The 21,706-nt window shown below is 34.8% G+C and overlaps 1 protein-coding gene across 13 annotated transcripts in view; it reads left to right on the forward strand.

The window, feature by feature from the left end:
• The window catches only part of SS18 (SS18 subunit of BAF chromatin remodeling complex), a 72,731-nt gene that overhangs the window by 45,001 nt on the left and 6,024 nt on the right, over nucleotides 1-21,706 (forward strand). For 10 of the 13 annotated variants that reach the window (XM_032152605.2, XM_058438539.1, XM_058438540.1 and 7 more), the window contains 5 exons: nucleotides 6,883-7,050; nucleotides 7,673-7,777; nucleotides 10,408-10,500; nucleotides 11,204-11,326; nucleotides 13,849-13,982. In XM_032152605.2, the coding sequence (XP_032008496.1) occupies nucleotides 6,883-7,050; nucleotides 7,673-7,777; nucleotides 10,408-10,500; nucleotides 11,204-11,326; nucleotides 13,849-13,982 (623 nt within the window). The remainder of the gene's footprint in view (nucleotides 1-6,882; nucleotides 7,051-7,672; nucleotides 7,778-10,407; nucleotides 10,501-11,203; nucleotides 11,327-13,848; nucleotides 13,983-21,706) is intronic. The other 3 variants (XM_058438546.1, XM_032152609.2, XM_058438537.1) reach the window with 1 other exon arrangement.

Genomic DNA, 21,706 nt, shown 5'->3' on the forward strand with positions numbered 1-21,706 from the left:
ATGGAAAAGAGACTTACTCTAAATCGTCATATATACCATTAGGAGAAGGGAACTACCTTTTCAAATTATTCTTGACAGGATTTTTACAAAGAAGTGAAACACTAATTCTCAGTGTTTCTTTTTTTTTCCACTTTTTTTTTTTGAGACGGAGTCTTCCTCTGTCACCCAGGCTGGAGTGCAGTGGTGCAATATTGGCTCATTGCAACCTCCACTTCCCAGGTTCAAGTGTTTCGATTCTCCTGCCTCAGCTTCCCGAGTAGCTGGGATTACAGGCACATGCTACCATGTCCAGCACATTTTTGTGTTTTTAGTAGAGATGGGGTTTCACTATATTGGCCAGGCTGGTCTTGAACTCCTGACCTTACGTGATCCGCGCACCTAGGCCTCCCGAAGTATTGGGAGTACAGGCGTGAGCCACTGCACCTGACCAATTCTCAATGTTTCTAATGTTTAAAATTACAGTGAATTAAATATTTTCTCATTTCCCTATGTATTTTTAACTGACAGTAATAGAATTGTCAATGTTTTGACCAAAATTTTAAAGGCCATGGAATAATTATGATTTTTTTCCTTACTGATTATTAAGATCATTTTGCATGATTTCAGCTTGCGTGGTCATTGATATGGTCTGATCCCACTATGCAAAGTGAAGACTATAAGGTTTTATAGACACTTTGGGAAATGCTAGTAAGTTCCTAACAATATAAATGTTATTATAAGGTTAAAAGCTCCTCATTTATCTTGAGGATTCAGATACAAATATGTCAGATAATGATAAGTGTTATGAAGAGAAATATGCAAAGTAAAAGGAAAAAGAAAAATAAGGATGTATGCCATTTTAGGGTGGTAAGCAGATACCTAGAAAAAGAGTGTGGCACAGGCAGATGGAACAGCAAGTGTGCACTGGAGCATACTTGGTGTGTTTGAGGTATAGCAAGGAGACCCGTCGAACTGGAGCGGAGTGAGTGAAAGTGGAAAGTCATAAGAAATAAGGTCCAAGAGATAGTTGAAGGCTAGGCCTTGAAAGTCTTTTAGTCCATAAGGATTTTAGATTTTATTCTGTGGAAGGAGATATACTGCTGGAAAGTTTTGAGCACTGGAATAACATGATCTGAATATATGGTTTTCAAAAAATGCCTTTGGGCAGCTGTATAGAAAATGGGCTGTAATTGGGCAAGGGTGAAATAGGGAGACCTGTCAAAAGGCTCTTGTTGTATTTAAGAGATGATCGTGGCTTTAAATAGTGTGATAGCTATGGAGGCAATCAGAAGTAGTCAGTTTTGGGATATTTACCATGTATTTTGAAGGTAGAGCGGATTTGCTGACATCAAATGTGGAGGACAAATGCAAAGTTTGTGTTGTCCTCTCCTTGAACAGTCAGTATATGTTGTGTTCCTCTCGCAGATGTGTGATAATACGCACAGGGTGTATTGCTGACCAGGGGAGTTTCCCTTAGCCTTAATGTTCAGAGTTTTTATCGGGGCTGTATTTTGTAGATTTGATTAATCGCTTGTCCATGTGGTTGATCTCAGTCTCCAATCTCGATCCTTTACCCCCTGCTTGACCCAAAACCCCCATCCAGGATGAAAGGAGCTACAGGAAATCCCAATTAAGTAAATTTACTAAATTTTTCTGATTTTTTTCTGATTTTAGTAATCAGTAAATATTTCTGATTATTAAGATAACTAATGTTAAATTTGAAAAATCTTGGCCAGGTGTGGTGGCTCATGCTTGTAATCCCAGCACTTTGGGATGCCGAGGTGGGTGGATCACCTGAGATCAGGAGTTTGAGACCAACCTGGCCAACATAATGAAACCCTGTCTCTACTAAAAATACAAAAATTAGCCGGACGTGGTGGTGTGCACCTGTAGTCTCAGCTTCTCGGGAGGCTGAGGCAGGAGAATCGCTTGAACCTGGCAGGTGGAGGTTGCAGTGAGCCGAGATTGTACCACTGCACTCCAGCCTGGGTGACAGAGCAAGACTCCGTCTCAAAAAAAAAAAAAAAAAAAAAAATCTAAAAAATATGAAAAGCATACAACATAAAATAAAAAACACCTCTTACTTCACTATATTTTAAATTATTAGGCAAATTCACTTAAGTGTAGTAGCCTATACTTAGAGTCCTTTAAGCAGTACTACTTATAATTACATAATTTTAAGAAATATGTATTATTTTTCTTTAGACTCAGTTCTATGAAGTGAAGAACTGTGTCTTGTTCTGTTCACTGCTTTATCCTATTTGTTGACTGATTAGCTAGATAGGTATCCTCTTGCTATAACAGTGTCCCCTGAGGGACAAAATTGCCCACAGTTAAGAATAACCAGCTTGAAGAAATGGTTAGTATGAATAACTGTGTGTAAAGATGGTCTGTGTCACTAAAGAAACAAATGACAATAACAAAATTGTTATTGATATTATTTTTAATACCTTTTGAAACTTTTATGAGATTTTTTCTAAAGTTTTAACGTTATGAAAGATTTTGTATCTCTTAATGAGCTGGTGTTCTCTTTACTAGCTAGAATCATGTTTCCGTTTTTTCATTGGTTGCTGGGAAACTCAGCTAAATTTGTGCTTGGCCGCAGTGACCTTACTGAACTGGGCTAGTCATCCTACATTTTCTTACTTGCTCTTGTTCTTTTATCCTTGATATTGTATCTAAACATCTTATTAACTACTAAAAATTCTTGATGTGGACAGGTGTATAATTTAGGTAAGTAAAGAATCCTATTCTTTTTAAGCAGCTATTTAAGCAGATAGTAAGTTAGCTAATTGAGTTTTTTGGAATACAGGAATTCTTGCAAATAAATTATTAGAAATAACTCCAAATAAGAGCTATAATTGGGTTAGTTTGAGATTAAATGGTTAAGGAACAAATAGTAAAATGTGAGCAGTAAATGATGAAATATGAATGTGAAAATAGGCCTGAGGAGGATATTATCTATGGAGTTTCATGGTCTTAAGCTTGTAAAAGATAGGTGGGGTGAAGAAATTTCTTATATTTTAAGATTTTTATATTACAGTGATAGAGATGTATTATACAGAACTGTTTTCATGGGAGATAGTGGCATGGGAAAAGTATGATTTGAATTTGGAGAGGAAGTATACATAGTGATTAAGAGCATGGGCTTTGGACCATTTAGTAGCTATGCAACTTTAGAGCCTTTCATAGCAGTACAGCTTTGGGTAAGATCCTTAATGTTTGTGAGCCTTAAATGTTGTTGTCTGTGAAGAAGTTGATAATAATACTACCTGTTTCATAGGGCTTTGGGGAAGATAAATAATACAGGTAAAGCTATTAGCTTAGTGCCTGGCTAATAATGTGTTCATTAAATGTTAGCTGTCATTTTAAACAATATTATTTAAAATAATTTGTAGATTAGTGATACAATTTTTATAAAATTTTAGTGTATTGGTTTGTATCTGAAGATGTGAAATACATGTGTATATGTATGAATGTTCTATATATATAGAATATTTGTAAAATTACATTATTCAGAATTGACAGATTAAAACAATGTTTTCCTTATAGTTAAGTATTTAAAAATTGTTTTTTTTCAGTCTACCTAACTGTATGTCACTATAGACAGTGGCAGTGCTCATCACATCTCTATATCACTATGGCTCCTAGCCTGGGGTGTTGTACCTAATAAGTACTCAATAAATTTGATCCTTGACTTACTCTTCAAAAAAAATTCTTTTTTTTTTTTTTTTGAACACTGACTTAAGATAAAATTAAGTATTAACCATCTCATTGGAGAAAAGAATTCCAATAATATAAAATATGGTAATTTGGGAGGTTTTTACATGTGTTTAAAATAAAAGATGTTATTTTCATAGAATATCTGTTAGAATATAAAACCCAAAATGAGAAGAAATAATGTGCTAATGATAAGTGTTTGTTATATGCCCTTGCAAAACGCTTGCAAAAATATATTCCAGGTAATTAAGACATCAGTAGGGTCTTTGCATATGTATTATCACGCTTTGTAGTGCGTCTTAACATCAAAATGGCTTATGTAAAAGATGAAGAATAACCTTTAAGTCTGTAGTAATGTATGATACCATTGTTTGCAGAAAATGGTTATAGAAGATGCATTTTATAATGCTATTTCACTCTGCAGTACGAGTTTTTAGAACATATTTTGGGGTAACCTTTTGAGTTTACTTCTCTTAGTTTCATTAGTATCTCAAGAGATAATATACGTTGCCAATGTATCATAATTTCATTATCCTAAGAAGGAAAATAATATACTTCCTAAACAATCAGAATTGAAGTCATAAAGTCATAATTTTTTTTTCTTTAATGGATAAGGCTTCGAGGAAAATTATGAAATGTACTGTGCTTTAGTAGTGTTAGCTGACTCCATTCTCTCTGTGGTTTAGGCTTGATCATGAATGATGTTGGAATCCTCTGAGGGAGAGAAGTGACAGTAAAAGAAGGGTAGTAATTGAGCTCTTTGGGATTGGAACTGCTCACAGTCCCAGAAGATAAAGCACAAGTGGCATGGTCTTTTCTATCTCGGGCTTAAGCTACAGTTACTTTGCTCTCCTTTAGAGCAAGGTTTAGTGTTTTGTTATATATCTTTTTGGATTTTTTTTTTCTTTTGGCTACTGTGGTTTTGCTTCCTTTTTTTGGTTCTAATATTATAGGTTTTAGTTATATAGTTACCTGCTGTTAAGACAAGAAGTCTTTAGACAGTGTTGGAGAAGAAAAGGCAAAACCTTCATTTACTGAAAATGAATTACATAAATGTCCGATCGGGTTACCTATTAAATTATGAATGTTAGTGTTTAATAGTTTAGTATATGCAACATATATTTGAAAATTATAACTGCTATTAAACTAGTGTTTTGGAACTTTTTTGTTGCAAATTATTTGCTTCGGAACTACAGAATTTGTTTTGTATTTTGTTTTGTTTTGGTTTTTGAGGCAGAGTTTCACTCTTGTCGCCCAGGCTGGAGTGCAGTGACATGATCTCAGCTTACTGCAACCTCTGCCTCCCAGGTTCAAACGATTCTCCTGCCTCAGCCTCCTGAATAGCTGGGATTACAGGCATGCACCACCATGCCTGGCTAATTTTGTACATTTTAGTAGAGTTGGGGTTTTACCATGTTAGCCAGGCTGGTCTTGAACTCCTGACTTCAGGTGATCCACCCACCTTAGCCTCCCAAAGTGCTGGGATTACAGGTGTGAGCCACCACTCCTGGCTTACGAATTTGTTATAGCTTATTTTTTAATAGAGGCAATGAAAAAGAGAACAAACGTGCTTCAAAATAAAATTTGAGGTTTGTCTTATTCTCAGTTTTTATCTATTAGCTGTGTAATCTTGATTTTTAGATTCCTTGGCTAAAAAAATAGAGAATTAGGGTCCTTACCTCTGGTAGTTGTTAGGAGTTTATAGGAAATGACTGTGAAACCATGTAACTGGCAGTGTTGTAGGGTACCTTCAGTATTAAGTTCTCTTCGCCTCTACTCTCACCCAGCCACTTTGTCTCTACAAAGAGTGTATTTCCTTGTTGAAAGAAAGGTCCCAGAGTTTTTGAGAGGCTTACATTCACATTTATGAGAATAAAATTGAAAAGAAGGAAAAAAAACGGAAGCACGGAAGGCAAATAGGAGAAAAGCAGCTCTGATAAAGTACTCCTTCAGATAAAACAGTTCTTCTGATTGGAAATGTGAAGTCTTTCTGCTTACATCATTGCTGCTGTTGTAAGTCAGTAATATATTTGAAGAGGTGGGCTTGTTTTGTTTTTAATTGTTTGTTAAGTAATTAAATAGTGAACTTTTGGCTCATTTGGGCACTTTCATCTGTGAAACCTTTCCAGGCTGTCTAGTACTTTGCCTTTTGTACTTAAATTTTCTCCATGTCACTCAAGGGGGAGGAGGAGTATGTAGCTATAATAAACAGCAAGTTGGGAAAGGACTGATCCATACTTCTGAGACAGTGATGTTATAATGGCAAAATGATGAGTTCCCCATACCATAACTTGGCCCAGTAAACCTCTCAGGAGCTGCTTAACATTGTTAGATGGCATTGTGGGACTTTCTGGCCATTGTTTATTGTTTCCTGTGATACATTTTTACTGTTGCCAATGTGATGCTATAGCAGTGGTAGTTTGGCCACCCCAGTATTGCTCACTTTGGAAACTGTAGTTCAGATTTCTTAGCCTACAGCTTGTCGCATGTCTCTGCCTGTTTTTAGAGGTGTGAGAGTCTTTATGTAATGTATGTGTCTTTTAACATATTAAGCACTATAGCCATTTGATTTCAAGGAGGCCTTTTTAGGTTATAAATCTTGTAGTTGGGAAAGGGAAAGAAGACTTTTTAAGATTTTGTCCTAAATTAAAGCTTATGAAATTCTATTAAGTATTTGTATAGTTTCCCTGTCTACCATTATATAATGAATGAGTATTGAAAAAGAGAACAAAGTAAAAATCTAGAGATTTGGTTTCTTTCCCTTAGTTTGACCACTGTTTTGCTGTGTGATTTTGTAAAGTTTACTTTTGGTGTATTTTGCAGTGTAGCATAAGGATGATATCTTCTCCAGAAAGATGGTATAGATAAATATAGCGTGTAATGGAAAATACACACATTCAGGATGTTCATATATTATATGCATTTTGTTTTAAAAAATGACTAAGAATCATCTTCCAGTGGATTTCAAGTTAACCACCATGGATTGGTTATTTTCTTTTGTTTGCAGATTATTTTAGGCATGTGAATTTTAATTCGAAGACTTATTTTTATTATTTGAAATCAGTTTTTACTGCATTTAATTATATATTTTGGGGACTATATGATAAAAGATTATCTTATTTCTCTTGAGATGTTCAAGTTATATACAAAAAATTATGTATATAATGTTGTGTCTTGTTTCAGGTCCAATGATGCATCAGCAGCCTCCTTCTCAGCAATACAATATGCCACAGGGAGGTGGACAACATTACCAAGGACAGCAGCCACCTATGGGAATGATGGGTCAAGTTAACCAAGGCAATCATATGATGGGTCAGAGACAGATTCCTCCCTATAGACCTCCTCAACAGGGTAAGATTCCGTTTGGAAAATTTGCTACTTAATGTAATTGAAAGGCTTTAAATTTTCATTACCTTTTAATCTAGACAAAGTCAGGGCGTTTTCTTTCTTTTTTGTTTTTGGCAAAAGGTAGGGTTCTAGTAGGTACAAAGGGGTCACGAAGAGGATAGGAACTTCTTATCTGTTATTTTCTGGAAAAAGTTATATCATAAAATTTTATATCAAAAGCTCACTAATTCACAACAGAAAATACTGTTTTGTTTTTGAAAAGTTATAAGATAAAGGGTCAGGAATAAACCCAGTTTTACTTCACAGCACTGTAGTATCAAAATTAAAAGGAAATAAATTTGCTACTAGTTTAACCTATTTTTAAGAAGTTAGCATTTGTTTTTCTGAGCTGGTATTTTTTGATATTGCATGTATAGTCTCAACATTGATTTTAGTAAATGTGGTATGTGGAGCTGCTGTGTGTGTATGCGTATGTATATGAATAGCTAAAAGTATCTGAAATGCCAAATCATGAGACGGGAATCTATAGTTGAGAAATAATCTTTTATAATACCAAATTAGAAAGAAAGCCTTTGATGACATAGAGAACACGTTATTTATATCTTGACTGGTTGTGGTTTTTCAGGCCCACCACAGCAGTACTCAGGCCAGGAAGACTATTACGGGGACCAATACAGTCATGGTGGACAAGGTCCTCCAGAAGGCATGAACCAGCAATATTACCCTGATGGTAATCTCTCCTGATGTTAACTTTCCCATTTTCTATCCCTGCCTAATATTAATGTAGAGAGTTATTTAAAACATTTTAATGAGGGCGAAGAAACTAACAATTTGTTTCTTCTAAATTTTGAAACACTCAGTACTCTAAAGTACCAATGATAGCGTTAGTTTATAATCTAATTCAAAGTATATTTTGTGTAGCTGTTCCATTAGTACCATCAGGAATCACAGTCTGTCATTGGAATCCTTATGTAAAGAGGATCCTTTTGTAATATATTTAGGGTTGTTTGATTTCAGCCAAAGCTTATGTTTATTGATTTACTCTTTTTTTTATAAGAGCTTCATTAAGATATAATTCACCTGCCATAAAGTTCACCGATTAGTTGACTTGTATTAACTGTACAAATACATAGAGTATATAGTTCTTAAGTTATTTTTCCAAGTCTCATCATTTTAATTAATGTTTCATACTTCTCAACAAAGGTTTACATTAGTGCTTGCCTTTGAGAAAAATTTGGGAGACTAAATTATATCCATAAGATAGCCATATAGAGATTGAGTAGAATGGGAAAGGCAATTTGGAAATAAGATTTTTAGTTACGGTTTTCTGGTTTTTGTTTTTTTGTAGAAGGTGGCTTGTGAAAAATTGGTTAATAAGATGCACTGTACTTTAGGAAAATTTGAATAGCAATAATCCAAGCATACAAGTAGGTTTTCACAGTAGAGTTTCATCAATTTTTCTGTATGCTTGAAAATTTTATAATACAATGTAGAAGAAAAAATAATTCAGAAATACATTACAAAATGATGTGGGTTGTTAGGATTTGCCAAAAGCCTTATTCATGTATATGATCGTTTGATGTAAATATAAATTACTGAACAGAGAAACTAAGAAACTTAAAGCTAAAGTATTAGCAGCCATTGACTAGCAGCCCATGTAAGCTATCAAGAAGATACAATTTAGGATATTTGCAAAAACATCTCGCCTGTCATTTTTTATTAATACATAAAACATAAAGATACATTTGTACCTAAGGACATTGGTTTTTGTTTTGTTTTTCTTTTCATATGTAAACATGGTATTAAGATTTTTTTAAATTAAAAACTTTAGTAAGGTTGTTGTAGACTATACATATTTTAAAGACGTGAAATCTACTTTGTTAAATTATATGTATTAAGTCTGCTGAAAATAAATGATTGTTTCTATTTTTTAATTTTTAATTACATTTTAAAGAGTTAAACTTGACATTGTTATTTTGGTCCTGGGTATCTCTTGAAATGTGACATTTGTATTGTTATAAGTATAACCTTTCTGTTCAAAATATATTGGTTTGTTATTTTGTAAATATCAAAGCATTAAGGTTACTTTAATTCATTTTATTAGTGGATTTTAATTTGAAGGGTGTCATTTTTGCATAGGTGTGTATTACTTTATATCTGACATTTATATAGAGTATGTCAACAATTAATATTTGTAAACAACATTGGCTCTTTTCTCTCATGTCCGGATATTTATGTTAGTAAATATATAGATTAGGAATTGGCAAACTTTTTCTGTAAAGGGCCAGATAATAAATACTTTAGTCTTTGTGGGCCATATGGTTTTGGTCTCAGCTACTGAACTCTTATTGTAGCATGAAAGCAGCTATGGACAATACTGAAATGAATAGGCATGACTGTATCCCAATAAAATTTTATTTACAAAAACATGCCACCGGCCATATTAACACTGCAGGCCATAGTTTGCCAACCCTTCATGTAGGTATTTATGAGGTGGCTTGGGAACATTAGAATACTAGAGCACTGAGTATAATGTTCATTTGTAATTTTATTCCTGTGTCCTTAATTAGGCATTTTTGTAAAATTGAGCTTAGATTTTAGGTAACTAAAAGGTTATTTCCTACATTTTCTTAGTGAAACTTTAAAAAAAGAGTGAGAGTATTATTTTTCACTGGAGTCCAATTATCTCACAGGTAAAATTTATTGTGCTTTAAAACTAAAGATATACTCTCTCAGCACAATATTAATTTTATGAAGATGTATGTTTATGATACTTGAAATATTTTCTAAAGATTTCCAAAATGGCAGAATTAAGATATATAATTTTGCATCTGAAGATACTTTGAGACACTTAACTTTATATGCAAGTAAATGTTAGAACGTGAAAATTTTTCAGTTTCTTTCAGGGGAAAAACTTATGGAACTCTTTTATATTTTGCATTGTTTTTAGCATATGCTGTGGAATTGGAGACCAGCAGAACAGGTGTTTGACAAAATATGATAATTACTTCCTTTGTTCATTCTAATTTAATTTAGGTTATTTACATGTGAAAGACTTTTGTTCTCTTTTTTTTTTTAAATGGGAGATAGTTTTTTTTTCCCTCAATGAGGATTATCAGATTTAAGACAATAAGTGTAATGTTTCTAAAACTACTGCTTTTTGCTTTTAAAAAAATTTGCACGTTATCTCAATATGAAAACAATCACATTGGTAAATCTTTGGCTAATGCAATTGAAATTATTTTTTATGTTCCATTTCTTTTTCTTTTTTTTCAATTTTATCTGAAAGTTTAAATATTTTTAGGGTTTTCACTCAGTGGCCATTAACGTTTCTTCCTGTCTCTTGTCGAATTGATGTAGGTCATAATGATTACGGTTATCAGCAACCGTCGTATCCTGAACAAGGCTACGATAGGCCTTATGAGGATTCCTCACAACATTACTACGAAGGAGGTATCTATATACCTTCACACACATACACATATATATCCCCTTCTACAGGAATGAAAATTCTTCCATAAGACAACTTCTACCCATGCAAAGCTCTTGTAGAATACTAGTTGCTGGCTTTCTTGAAAGTTGCAGGGAGCCCAAAACAATCAAAATAATTTCCTTACAAATATTTAAAATGTATAACCATGACTTGCCATTTCTAACAATAATAAAAAGACTAAAACATTAAAGATAATTTTTTCCTCAGTGGAAATTTTCTATTTGAACATAAATCCATCAAACTTTTTTTTCTCGTGTGTGTTTACATATGTATAATTTTACATATAAGTATAGTGCCTTTAGGAAACAGCTTGCTGATCTCGTGTAGCTAGTGTGTGCTCTTGTAGCTGTCTTTAATTTTGTCTTTTTTATTTTATTTAGCATAGTCATGATCTTATGACTGTGATGTTCCAGTAAATGTAATGCTCGTATGGCAGAGACGCTGAAAATGCTGCAGTTCAACCTTGCAAAATTGGCTTTAACTGCAGTTTGTTTGGCCGAAATCCTTCTGTTTGGTTTGAGTTTTTTCTTTGTTTTGTTAACTTCTAAAAATCAATATGGCATTTCATTTTGTTCTTGTGTTGTTGGCTATGCATCTTAGAGGGAAAAAAGTTACTTAAGCAGACTTCTCAGTTTTTTTTCCTCTTCTCCAATTATCCTGTAGGAAATTCACAGTATGGCCAACAGCAAGATGCATACCAGGGACCACCTCCACAACAGGGATATCCACCCCAGCAGCAGCAGTACCCAGGGCAGCAAGGTTACCCAGGACAGCAGCAGGGCTACGGTAAAGCTTTGTACAGTTTATTTTTATCACCAAAAAAATGTAGTGCTGATTGTTTTAAAATATGGAAGTGGATATTTAATACTTATTTTTCCAAGAATTATCACTTGAAAATTCAGTTTTAGACTAGTCTACTGTTAAAATGTTGGTTTAAATGTTGCTCTTAGATAAACTAGTAATCCATTTAAAAAAGAACTACAAACTGGAGATGGTTCATTGACCAAAGGTAATGTGTGGAGTCATTTAAAAGACAAGAAAAATGAATTATCAGACCTATTTGTCATGCCTAGCCCTGTGTGTGCTTGGAAAACTGATGATTGGGTAATTATTGACCATATGTATATAATCTGCTTAGCAAATGTATTTTGAAAAACTAGTGGCCAATACATTTTTTTTTAAGACATACTGTTTTTTTTTTTTTTTTTTTTTTTTTTTTTTTTTGAGTACAAATGAGATCTATTCAGAATGCATAAAGAAAATGTGTTTGTCATTCCCTAAATAGCAATATACGTATCCATCGGGGTGAATTATTGCAGCTGTGTATCATACAGAATTTGGGGGAAGTGTAGCAATATTTTCCTATTATATACTCACTTATAATACCTACTACCTGGATATCTGACTTTAACTTATTAGTAGGGAGTGGGGAATGATGAGGACCTGATATTTCAGTCTTAACTCTCAGGCTGCTATAACCAGTTTAGATATAACTCTATTGAAAGAAAAGTAGCTGCTTATGAATACTGACTCCATCTCTTCCTAACAGGGTCTCTTTCACATCGGTAATATCTTATTTTTATTCATTGACTTAAGCTCTGCCATTGCTGTGGACATTTCTGTCTACCTGTGATAACAAGTCTTAGAACTAAGTAGTCAGACTGAAATTCTCTTGCCCCCCTCAGCATACATGTTGAAACTCAGTCAGATACTGGGAGTCAGGTATTTTTCTAAAAATGTCAAGTTCTGATTTCCAAATTCCAGATGTGACTTTAGAAATATTCCATGGATTTTTTTTCTTTCATAAAGGAACTTTCTTGCCCTTCCCAAATGGCCTTTTCATTTTGTGACTACTTAGTATTTATACTTTTAATAAATACAATATTCTGGTTTTATTGCCTTTGCATGAAAATAGATGTAATGCAGCTAAATCAGGTAAATTCATTGACTTAAATACCTTCAATGGTAAGAGAGGATGAAAGAAAGCTTAATTTTTGTTAAAGTGTTATAGTTAAATGCTGTTTTGTTAGACATCAGGAATCCTAAGAGAAATTTCTATTTTGTTTATCCATAGGCTTGTGTTGTCAAAAAAAACTTTATTTCCACTAGAAATAAAGTTTTAATAGTTGAATATACAATAAATAATAGACTGATATAATTTATTTAAGCTTGCAAACTTGTTCTCTTTTGACACTTTTCTCTGAAATCAGTGTTTTTATGGCAGGTTTTGAATGGCTATGATAGAAAACATTTAAGTGTCAAAGCTTTTCAGCTTATGCTTTTTTTTTTTTTTTTTTTGACGGAGTTTCACTCTTGTTGCCTAGCCTGGAGCGCAGTGGTGCGATCTCTGCTCACTGCACCCTCTGCCTCCCGGGTTCAAGCGATTCTCCTGTCAACCTCCCGAGTAGCTGGGATTACAGTCACATGCCACCACACCCGGCTAATTTTTGTACTTTTAGTAGAGATGGGGTTTCATCATATTGGTCAGGCTGGTCTCAAACTCCTGACCTCAGGTGATCCTCCCACCTCAGCCTCCCAGAGTGCTGGGATTACAGGCGTAAGCCACTGCGCCCAGCCCAACTTCACGCTTTTTAAAGCGTTCTTTACAATGGAAAGTAGTAGAGTTTATAAAACAGACATACTGTTTAGCAAGCCAAATCAGTCCCTTGCCACCTCTGGAATTTGTCATCATTTTTATGGATAAAGTATTAAAGGTGATTAATTCTCAGTGTGACTTTTGAATCAAGTTTTTTCACATGTAACCTGTGGGTTTTCTAGTTTTTAGTTTCTATTATAAAATATTTTGGTAATAAATTTGTCAATGCATAGTATAGACATATACTTTTGGTGATTGCAAATATAAATCTAGAATCATATAGTTGTAAATATCGTTTATTCCTCCACTTTATTCAGAAGTTATTTCAGTATTTTTCTTTGAATCTGCCTCTTGCTTTCTCTTTTTCCTCTTGCTTGTACTGGTTAACGGTACCAGATACATTAATTTTCTTATCATCATGGAGTTAACCTACTTTACAACTCCCTGAGTCTTTTTTTACCCATTTTGAAATATCTTTTGTAATGGCTAGGGCATAGTACAATAATTATAGTGAAGTAACATTACAGTATTTTTACTCTTATTATTACCATCCAGATTTATTTCAGAAAGCATTTGAGGAAATCAAGGTACCAAACTACCTTTTTTTAGTTTAGATAGAAAAATATAGTAACATCTCTCTAGTTCACATCCTTCCCTGAGTTCTAGGGACTTACCATTTTATGTGGGTTTTTGTTGTGTAAATTATTTTCAGGTCCTTCACAGGGTGGTCCAGGTCCTCAGTATCCTAACTACCCACAGGGACAAGGTCAGCAGTATGGAGGATATAGACCAACACAGCCTGGACCACCACAGCCACCCCAGCAGAGGCCTTATGGATATGACCAGGTAAGTAGTTTGACCGGCTGCAGAATTGCCACATTGTTTGTTCACTCTCGATTAGGTGAACTTTTTTTTTTTTAATTTATTTAACTTGAAGCCTCATGTTTCCCTCATGAGGGAATGTTTATGGTACATTTGTTAACAAAAAGTGTATCACTTTTGAGATTCATGCTGTTTAATAACACAGTTGATCATAGTTACTCTATCATATAAAACATGGCCTTAACATAAGACAACATATATATTCTCTCTCTCTCTCTCTCTCTCTCTGTCCCTCTGTCTGGTCTTTACCCTCAGGCATACTTTGTTTACTGAGGTAAAGTATAGATACAGAGTTTATCATATTTACCATTTTTGAGTGTACGTACAGTTCAGTGTTAATAAATTCATTTATTTCTCCCTCCTTGATCCCTTCTCATCCCTTTTCTTCCCAGCCTCTGGTAACCTTAGTGATTTCTATGATCCTCCCTGATGTTTATTGCTGAGACTTTGCCTTGACCTACTGAGATGTGGAGTCCATCTGTGTTGATTCTTTCATTAGCACTCCACTTCACTCCAGCATATCCACTACACTTCCTTCACACCCATAATATCCCACCTCTTTAAATTCAAACTTTCCGCCCTCTGTTGCCTCCTTCTACACACATAACTATTATTTCAACTGTTATTTCTCCCCTGTCGTTCTACTTTCAGATATGTAGAAGTGTATCTCATCCTAGGATGACTGTATTCCCTTGAACCCAGTGTTCATTTAAGTTTCTTATTTTTGTCATTAAAGTCCTCAGACTTGTACCATAGTCATTGTTTTATGAATGTACTCATATATACTCTGAATTATTATGGAAATGATTTATTATTAGGCAATTCCTTTAGGCTGATTTCAGGTTTGTCTGCGCTTTTCAGTGAAGGTGATCTGGTTTGTTCACCACTTAAGCTGTCTAAAATAGGTTATTTTTTAACACGGAACTATCTTTAATATGCAGTTTAGGCTTTCAGGGCCAACGTCAGTATCTGGTTTGAGGAAAAACTCAGATGCAGTGGTAACTAGAATTTGAGGCATGAGCAGTTCTTTTATCAACCCTCTCTCACGCCTACAACCCTTTTGTATTGACACTTCTTAAGACAAAGGAGATACAAAAAGCATAAGAACAGATAAGTAATATTTTTCAAAAATATACTCGAACAAAACAAAAGGATCAGTTGGGGGTTTTAATAAGTTTTAGAAGTGAAATAAGTTGTGGCTAGTGAGTATTTAAAGGCAGGATTCCTGAGCAGATGAAATTTAGGTTCATTGTAATCTGCAGGTGAACTTTTTAAAAAGTGAGATTCTGTTCATGTATTCCATCACTCAACAAATATTTATTCTCCACGTGTTTGATACTGTAGTAGGTCCTACGGAGGTAAAATAGGCAACCAGCTATCTTGCTCTTCCTTGACCTCACTTTAGCTATTGGCACATTTTCCTTTTTCATTTTTAAATGGTCTTCTTTAGCTTCTATATTTCTGAACCATTTTGTTCCTCTTGTGTTTACATTGATTCATTCTTTATTGTTTTTAATTGGTTTTCCTTTTTATTTTACCCTAATATCAATTCTTGACTGTTTTTTTTTCTAGCCTCTGAATCATCCTGCCCTCTATTTTCAGTATTCTTAGCTCTTACTTCTCAACCCAGTTTCAGCTTGTTTTTATCCAAATGTACAGAACATCTCTTGTCTTTGGATTCCCTCAGCTTTAGCATGTTGTAGACTAAACTGATCATTTTCCTTTCTAAGTCAATATATTTCCAAATCTCCTAAACTTCAAGCCATTCATTAAGCAAATGTTTATTGAGCAACCATTATATGCCAAGTGCCATGCTAAGATTGGGAACATATTGGAAATAAGATAGACATGGACTCAGCCTTTATGAACTTAAGTGTAGATGGCATACAGGTGAGTAAACATGATATGATACAGTGTGCTAAGTACTTAGATAAGGAAAGCTAAGATTTATGTGGAAGGAGCTTCTAACTCAGATCTTGAGAAATATTCCTTCGGAAATATTATATATAAGTGTGAAGTACCAAGGATGAGCCAATATTAGCCAAGTAGATGTGGATGATGAAAGAAGAGCATTCACAAAGGGACTAGTGTTAAACCGTGTGTAGTTCAATAAAGCAGAAGCATGGGGAAGAAGAGACAAGACTGGAGAGAGGTGTTGGAGTTAGCTTAAGAAGGCTCTTACAAGCCGTATTAGGGGACTTGGACTTTATCCTGACATCAGTGTGGAGCTTGAAAAGCAGTGTATATAAAGTGTGTAGCAGTGGCTAGCACTTGGTAGCTATGATAGATACATGATTTACTTCTCCTTTTATCATCATAATTATTCCACTCTCTAAAGTTCTCAGGAATTTGGGACTGTACTGTGGATAAAGACTCATGGTGTTTGAGTAGTTGCTAACCACTTCTCCTTCCCCACTAGAAAAGAATATGAGGGGGGGACCAGTTTAGCTATTTTAGTGCCAGTAGTGTTTCCACATTAACCTAATGTTTAACCTTATCTTTAGCCCCTACCCAAAGACCTATTGATTTCTTTATTTTAGGAAAAATAGTTCGTTCACCTCTTTATGGTTGAGGCAATGGAAAACTAATGAAGATTCTGAAACCCAATACTAACATAATTACAGTTGTAGTTTAGGCAGATGAATCTTACAGCAATATGCAAGATAAAAGGGGAGAAATTAAAAGGGTGGAAATTGTTAGGATACTTCCCCATCGGTCCTCCCTATCCCAGTAAACAGTGGTTCCATTCTTCCTGTTCCTCAGGTTAAAAATCTAGAGTCATCTTTGACTCCCCTTTTTGCAAAGCAGACATCCAATTAGCAGATCCCCTCACCTCTTCCTTCAAAATATATCCAATATCTAGCCATTTTTCACAGTCTCCTTTCACCCAAGTCAAAGTCACAACTAGCACTCATCTGGACTGTTGCAATATATCCTCCTTTTTGGTTTTCTTGATTTTATCGTGGCTCCTCTACAAGCTACTCTGCACATGGGACCCACAGTAATGTTTTAAAGACATTAGTCACCTCTCTGCCTACAACCCTGTGGTGTTTTAAGTAAAAGCCATATGATATACTGGCCTACAAGGCCGTATAGGACTTGTGCTCCCACCTCCTATGCTACCCTTCTCGTGCCTGCATATTTATATCCCAACCACTCGCTGCCCTCATTCACTCTGCTTCAGTCACACTGGCCTATTTGCTGTTCCTTATATGAATCAAGTGAGTTTCTACCTGAGAATCTTTGTATTTGCTGCCCCTTTTTCTGCCTGAATGCCCGCAGTGCCTCCAAACTCACTTTATTAAAATCTCTGCTTAAATGTCATCATGTCATATCAGAGAGTCCTTCACTGACCATGACCATTTAAGTAAGACATAACACCCTCCATTGCATCACTCTTTTTCCCTACCCTTTTCATAGTTGTTTTTTTTTTTTTTTTTTTTTTTTTTTTTTTTTTTTTTTTTTTTTTTTTGAGACGGAGTCTCGCTCTGTCGCCCAGGCTGGAGTGCAGTGGTGCAATCTCGGCTCACTGCAAGCTCCGCCTCCCGGGTTCACGCCATTCTCCTGCCTCAGCCTCTCCGAGTAGCTGGGACTACAGGCGCCCGCCACCACGCCCGGCTAATTTTTTGTATTTTTAGTAGAGACGGGGTTTCACCGTGGTCTCGATCTCCTGACCTCGTGATCCGCCCTCCTCGGCCTCCCAAAGTGCTGGGATTACAAATGTATATCCTTTTTATATATTGGGTTGATTAGCTAAAATTTTGTTAAGAATTTCTGCATCTGCATCACTTAGTCCAGGAGTTCAAGACCAGTCTGGGCAACAAAGCAAGACCCTCCCACCTCTATAAAAATCTAGCCAGTCGTGGTGGCATATGCCTGTAGTCCCAGTCAGATGTGTCCTGACTTAACAGTGGTTCAACTTAGGTTTTTTGACTTCACAATGCTGTGAAAAGTGATGTGCATTTAGTAGAAATTCTACTTCCAGTAACCATACGATCACTCTGTTTTATACTTTCAGTGCAGTGTTTAATAAATGACATGAGGTATGCAAAACTTAGGATATTTCCAACTTATAGTGGGTTAATTGGGACATAACCCCATGGTAAGTCAAGGAACATCTGTATTTTCATGACAAATTTTGGAATCTTTTTTTTTTCTTGTAACATTTTAGTCTGGTTTTGTTACTGAGGTAGCACTGGTTTCATAGAGTGAGTTGGGAAGAATTTCCTCTCTTCAGAAAATTGGCATTATTCTTTCTAAAATGTTTGGTGCAAGTTACCAGTGAAGCCGTCTGGGTTTATAGTTTTTTTGTGTGAGAAATTTTTAAATTATAAATTTAATTTATGAAATATAGGGGGTATTCAGGTTATCTATTTTTTCCTTGAGTAAATGTTTTGTGTATTTTTCATAGGAGTTGTCCATTTTATCTATGTTGTTGAATAATTGCTTTATCATCACTTAATATCTCCATAATCTGTAGTGATATTACCTCTCTCATTTCCAATATTAATAATTTGTGTCTTCTCTCTTTGTCCTCATTTATCTGCCTAGTTTTAATCTACCTATTGATTTTTCTCAAAAAGCAGCTTTTGATTTTATTGATTGCCTTTTGCCCATTTGCTTTTCTGTTTCTTTGATTTCTGCCCAGAACTTTATTATTTCTTTTTTTCTGCTTGCTTGGGTTTTATTTGTTCTTCTTTTTCCAGTTTCTTAAGATTGAAGTTGTAGTCCCATTGATTTAAGAACTGTCTTTCTTTCTAATATAGATGTTTATTTCTAAGTACTCTTAAACTGCATCTGATGCTGTTATTTTTAATCAGTTCAAAATACATCCTGGTTTCACTTTTTATTTCTTTTTTGACCCACAGCACATCAGAAGTGTGCAATTTCATTTTCAAATATTTGGAGATTTTCAAATCTTTCTGATGAATTTACTCCTTTACCATTATCAAATAACTGTCTTTATCCCTGCCAATATTGTTTGCTCTGAAATCTAGTTTGTCTAGTATCAATACTGAATACCACTTTTCTTTTGATTAGTATTAGAATAATATATTTTTCATCCTTTTAACATATTTGTTTTTATATTTAAATTATATTTTAAGTAGACAGCATATGTAGTCAGTCGGATCTTGCTTTTTTAAATCCAACCTGCCAATTGCTGTCTTTAAATTGGGGTTTTTGACATGTTTAGTGTGATTATGGATATGATTAAGTATATCATCTTTATTTTTTCTATTTGTCCCATCTGGTTTTTGTTCACCTTTTCCTCTTTTTCGGCCTTCCTTTGATTTTTCTCCTGTTTTTAACAAAAACAGCTTTATTGAGATACAAGTCACATATCATACAAGTCACCATTCTAAAGTATACCATTCAGTGGTTTTTAAGCATATTCAAAAAGGTAGACTGGGGATGGTGGCTCACGCCTATAATTATAGCACTTTGGGAAGCTAAGGCAGGAGGATTGCTTGAGCCCAGGAGTTGAAGACCAACCTGGGCAACAAAGCGAGACCCCACCTCTACAAAAAACTAGCCAGGCACGATGGCATGTGCCTGTAGTCCCAGCTCTTCAGGAGGCTGAGGCTGCAGTGAGTTGTGATTGTGTCACTATACTCCAGCCTGAGCGACAGAGCTAATGATATCCTGTCTCAAGAAAAAGGGCAGCCATCACCACCCTCTAATTTTAAAACATTTTCACCAACCTGATAAACTGTATACCTATTAGCAGTCACTCCTCATTCCCCTTCAACTACTCAGCCTTAAATACTTAAATACTCAGTCTGTAATTTCGTTTTCAAATATTTGGAGATTTTCCAGCAACAGTAGTTTACTTTCTATCTCTATGGATTTGCCTATTCAGTACATTTAAGATAAATGGAATCATACAATATGTGGAGTTTTGTGACTGGTGTTTTGTTTTTTTACTTAAAATAATATTTTCAAGGTTCGTCTATGTACCATGTATCAGTGTCTTCAAGTGATAGTATGCCTATATATAGTGTAAGAACCTTAAGGTAGTCTGCTTTTCTTCTCGATCTTTGTGTTATTGTTACAAATTTTACTTCTGTATATGTTATAAACTCCACAGTATATTGAATTTATTTTTGTCTAAAAAAATCAGTTAAAGATACTTAAATATAAGGAAAAAAAATTTTAAATTGACCCATGTAGTTACCGTTTTTGGTACTCTTTATTATTTATGTATGGATTCATATTTCTATCTGGTATCATTTTTGTTTGCCTGAAGGACTTTAACATTTCTTGAAATGCAGGTGTACTGGTAATAATCAGCTTTTGTATGTCTGAAAAAGATGTTTATTTTGCCTTTATTTTTGAAAGATATTTTCTCTGGGTATAGAATTCTAGGCGGACAGTTTGTTTTTGTTTTCTTTCCATACTTTAAAGATGCTCCACTCTTTTCTTCCTTACATTGTTTCCAAGGAGACATTTGCCGTCATTTATCTTTGTTCTTTTGTAGTTAATATGTCTTTTTTCTCTGTTTTTAAGATTTTCCCTTTATCAAATTGTTTGATTGAAGAAATTTCTCTCTTGCCCAAATTGTTTTGAGCAGTTTGATGAGAGCATGCATTGGTGTTGATTTCTTCATGTTTCTTATGCTTGGAGTTTGTTGAGTGTTATCTCAGACTTTGTCGTTTTCACCTCTAGAAGTTTGGTTTAGATCTTTTTAATATCTTCCGTGTCTGTCCTTAATTGTTTTGAACATATGGAATACAAGTATAATTCTTTTAATATCCTCTTCTGCCAACTCTAATAATCTATGTCATTATAGGGTCAGTTTTAATCAGTTTTTTTTTCTCTATCCTTTGTGTGCGTGATAATTGGATTCCAGACATTGTGAATTTTATGTTATTGGGTGATGAAGATATATGTATACCTAGAGATATTCTTAAGCTTTGCTTTGGGATTCAGTTTAATAAGTTACAAACAGTTTGAACTTTCTGAAATTGCTTTTAAGATATTTTAGGCAGGACAAAGAGCAGTGTTTAGTCCTGGACTAAACACTCATCACTGATAAGGTAAGAGCCTTTTGGGTGTTTTGCCCAATGCCCTTTGAATTGTAAGGCTTTTTACTCTGGCTGGTGGGAATAATAAGCATTGTTTCTGTTCCTATGTGACAAACAAGTATTGTTTCCCCTAATCATTTTGGATGTTTCTTGCCTCAACCTTGGGTATTTTCCTCACACATTTGCATATCTGTACTATACTGAATAGGAGGAGGGTTCTTCTGCAGATCTCCACAGTTGTCTCTTTAGGCAGATCTTTCTTCTAGGGTACTCTGTCCTGTTAACTTCTAGCTACCTTTTTCTCTCCAGACACTAAGCCTTATCTCCTTAAGTCAGAACATCTGGCAGACTCAGCCTCAGTTCCCCTTCATATACTGCAGACTGGAAACTCTCAAGGTAGTTAGCTGTGGTAGTCAGAGGGCTGGCCTCGTTTGTTTACCATGTCTTAGGGATCATTGTCGTTTGCTGGCTCTGTCCTGAGTGTCCTGAATATGATTATCATATGCTTTGTGTAGTTTTTTTTTTTTTTATTGTTTCAGGCTACCGGATAAATCCATCTTGAATAGAAACGTGCGTTAATTTTTCAACATAACATTTCTCTTCATTTGACAGATTATTTTGTTACTGTTTATTGTCGTATTCTTCTTCCCCGAGAATGTAACC

The sequence above is a fragment of the Hylobates moloch genome, unplaced genomic scaffold (assembly GCF_009828535.3).
Source record: "Hylobates moloch isolate HMO894 unplaced genomic scaffold, HMol_V3 SCAFFOLD_5, whole genome shotgun sequence".
Lineage (NCBI taxonomy): Eukaryota > Metazoa > Chordata > Mammalia > Primates > Hylobatidae > Hylobates > Hylobates moloch.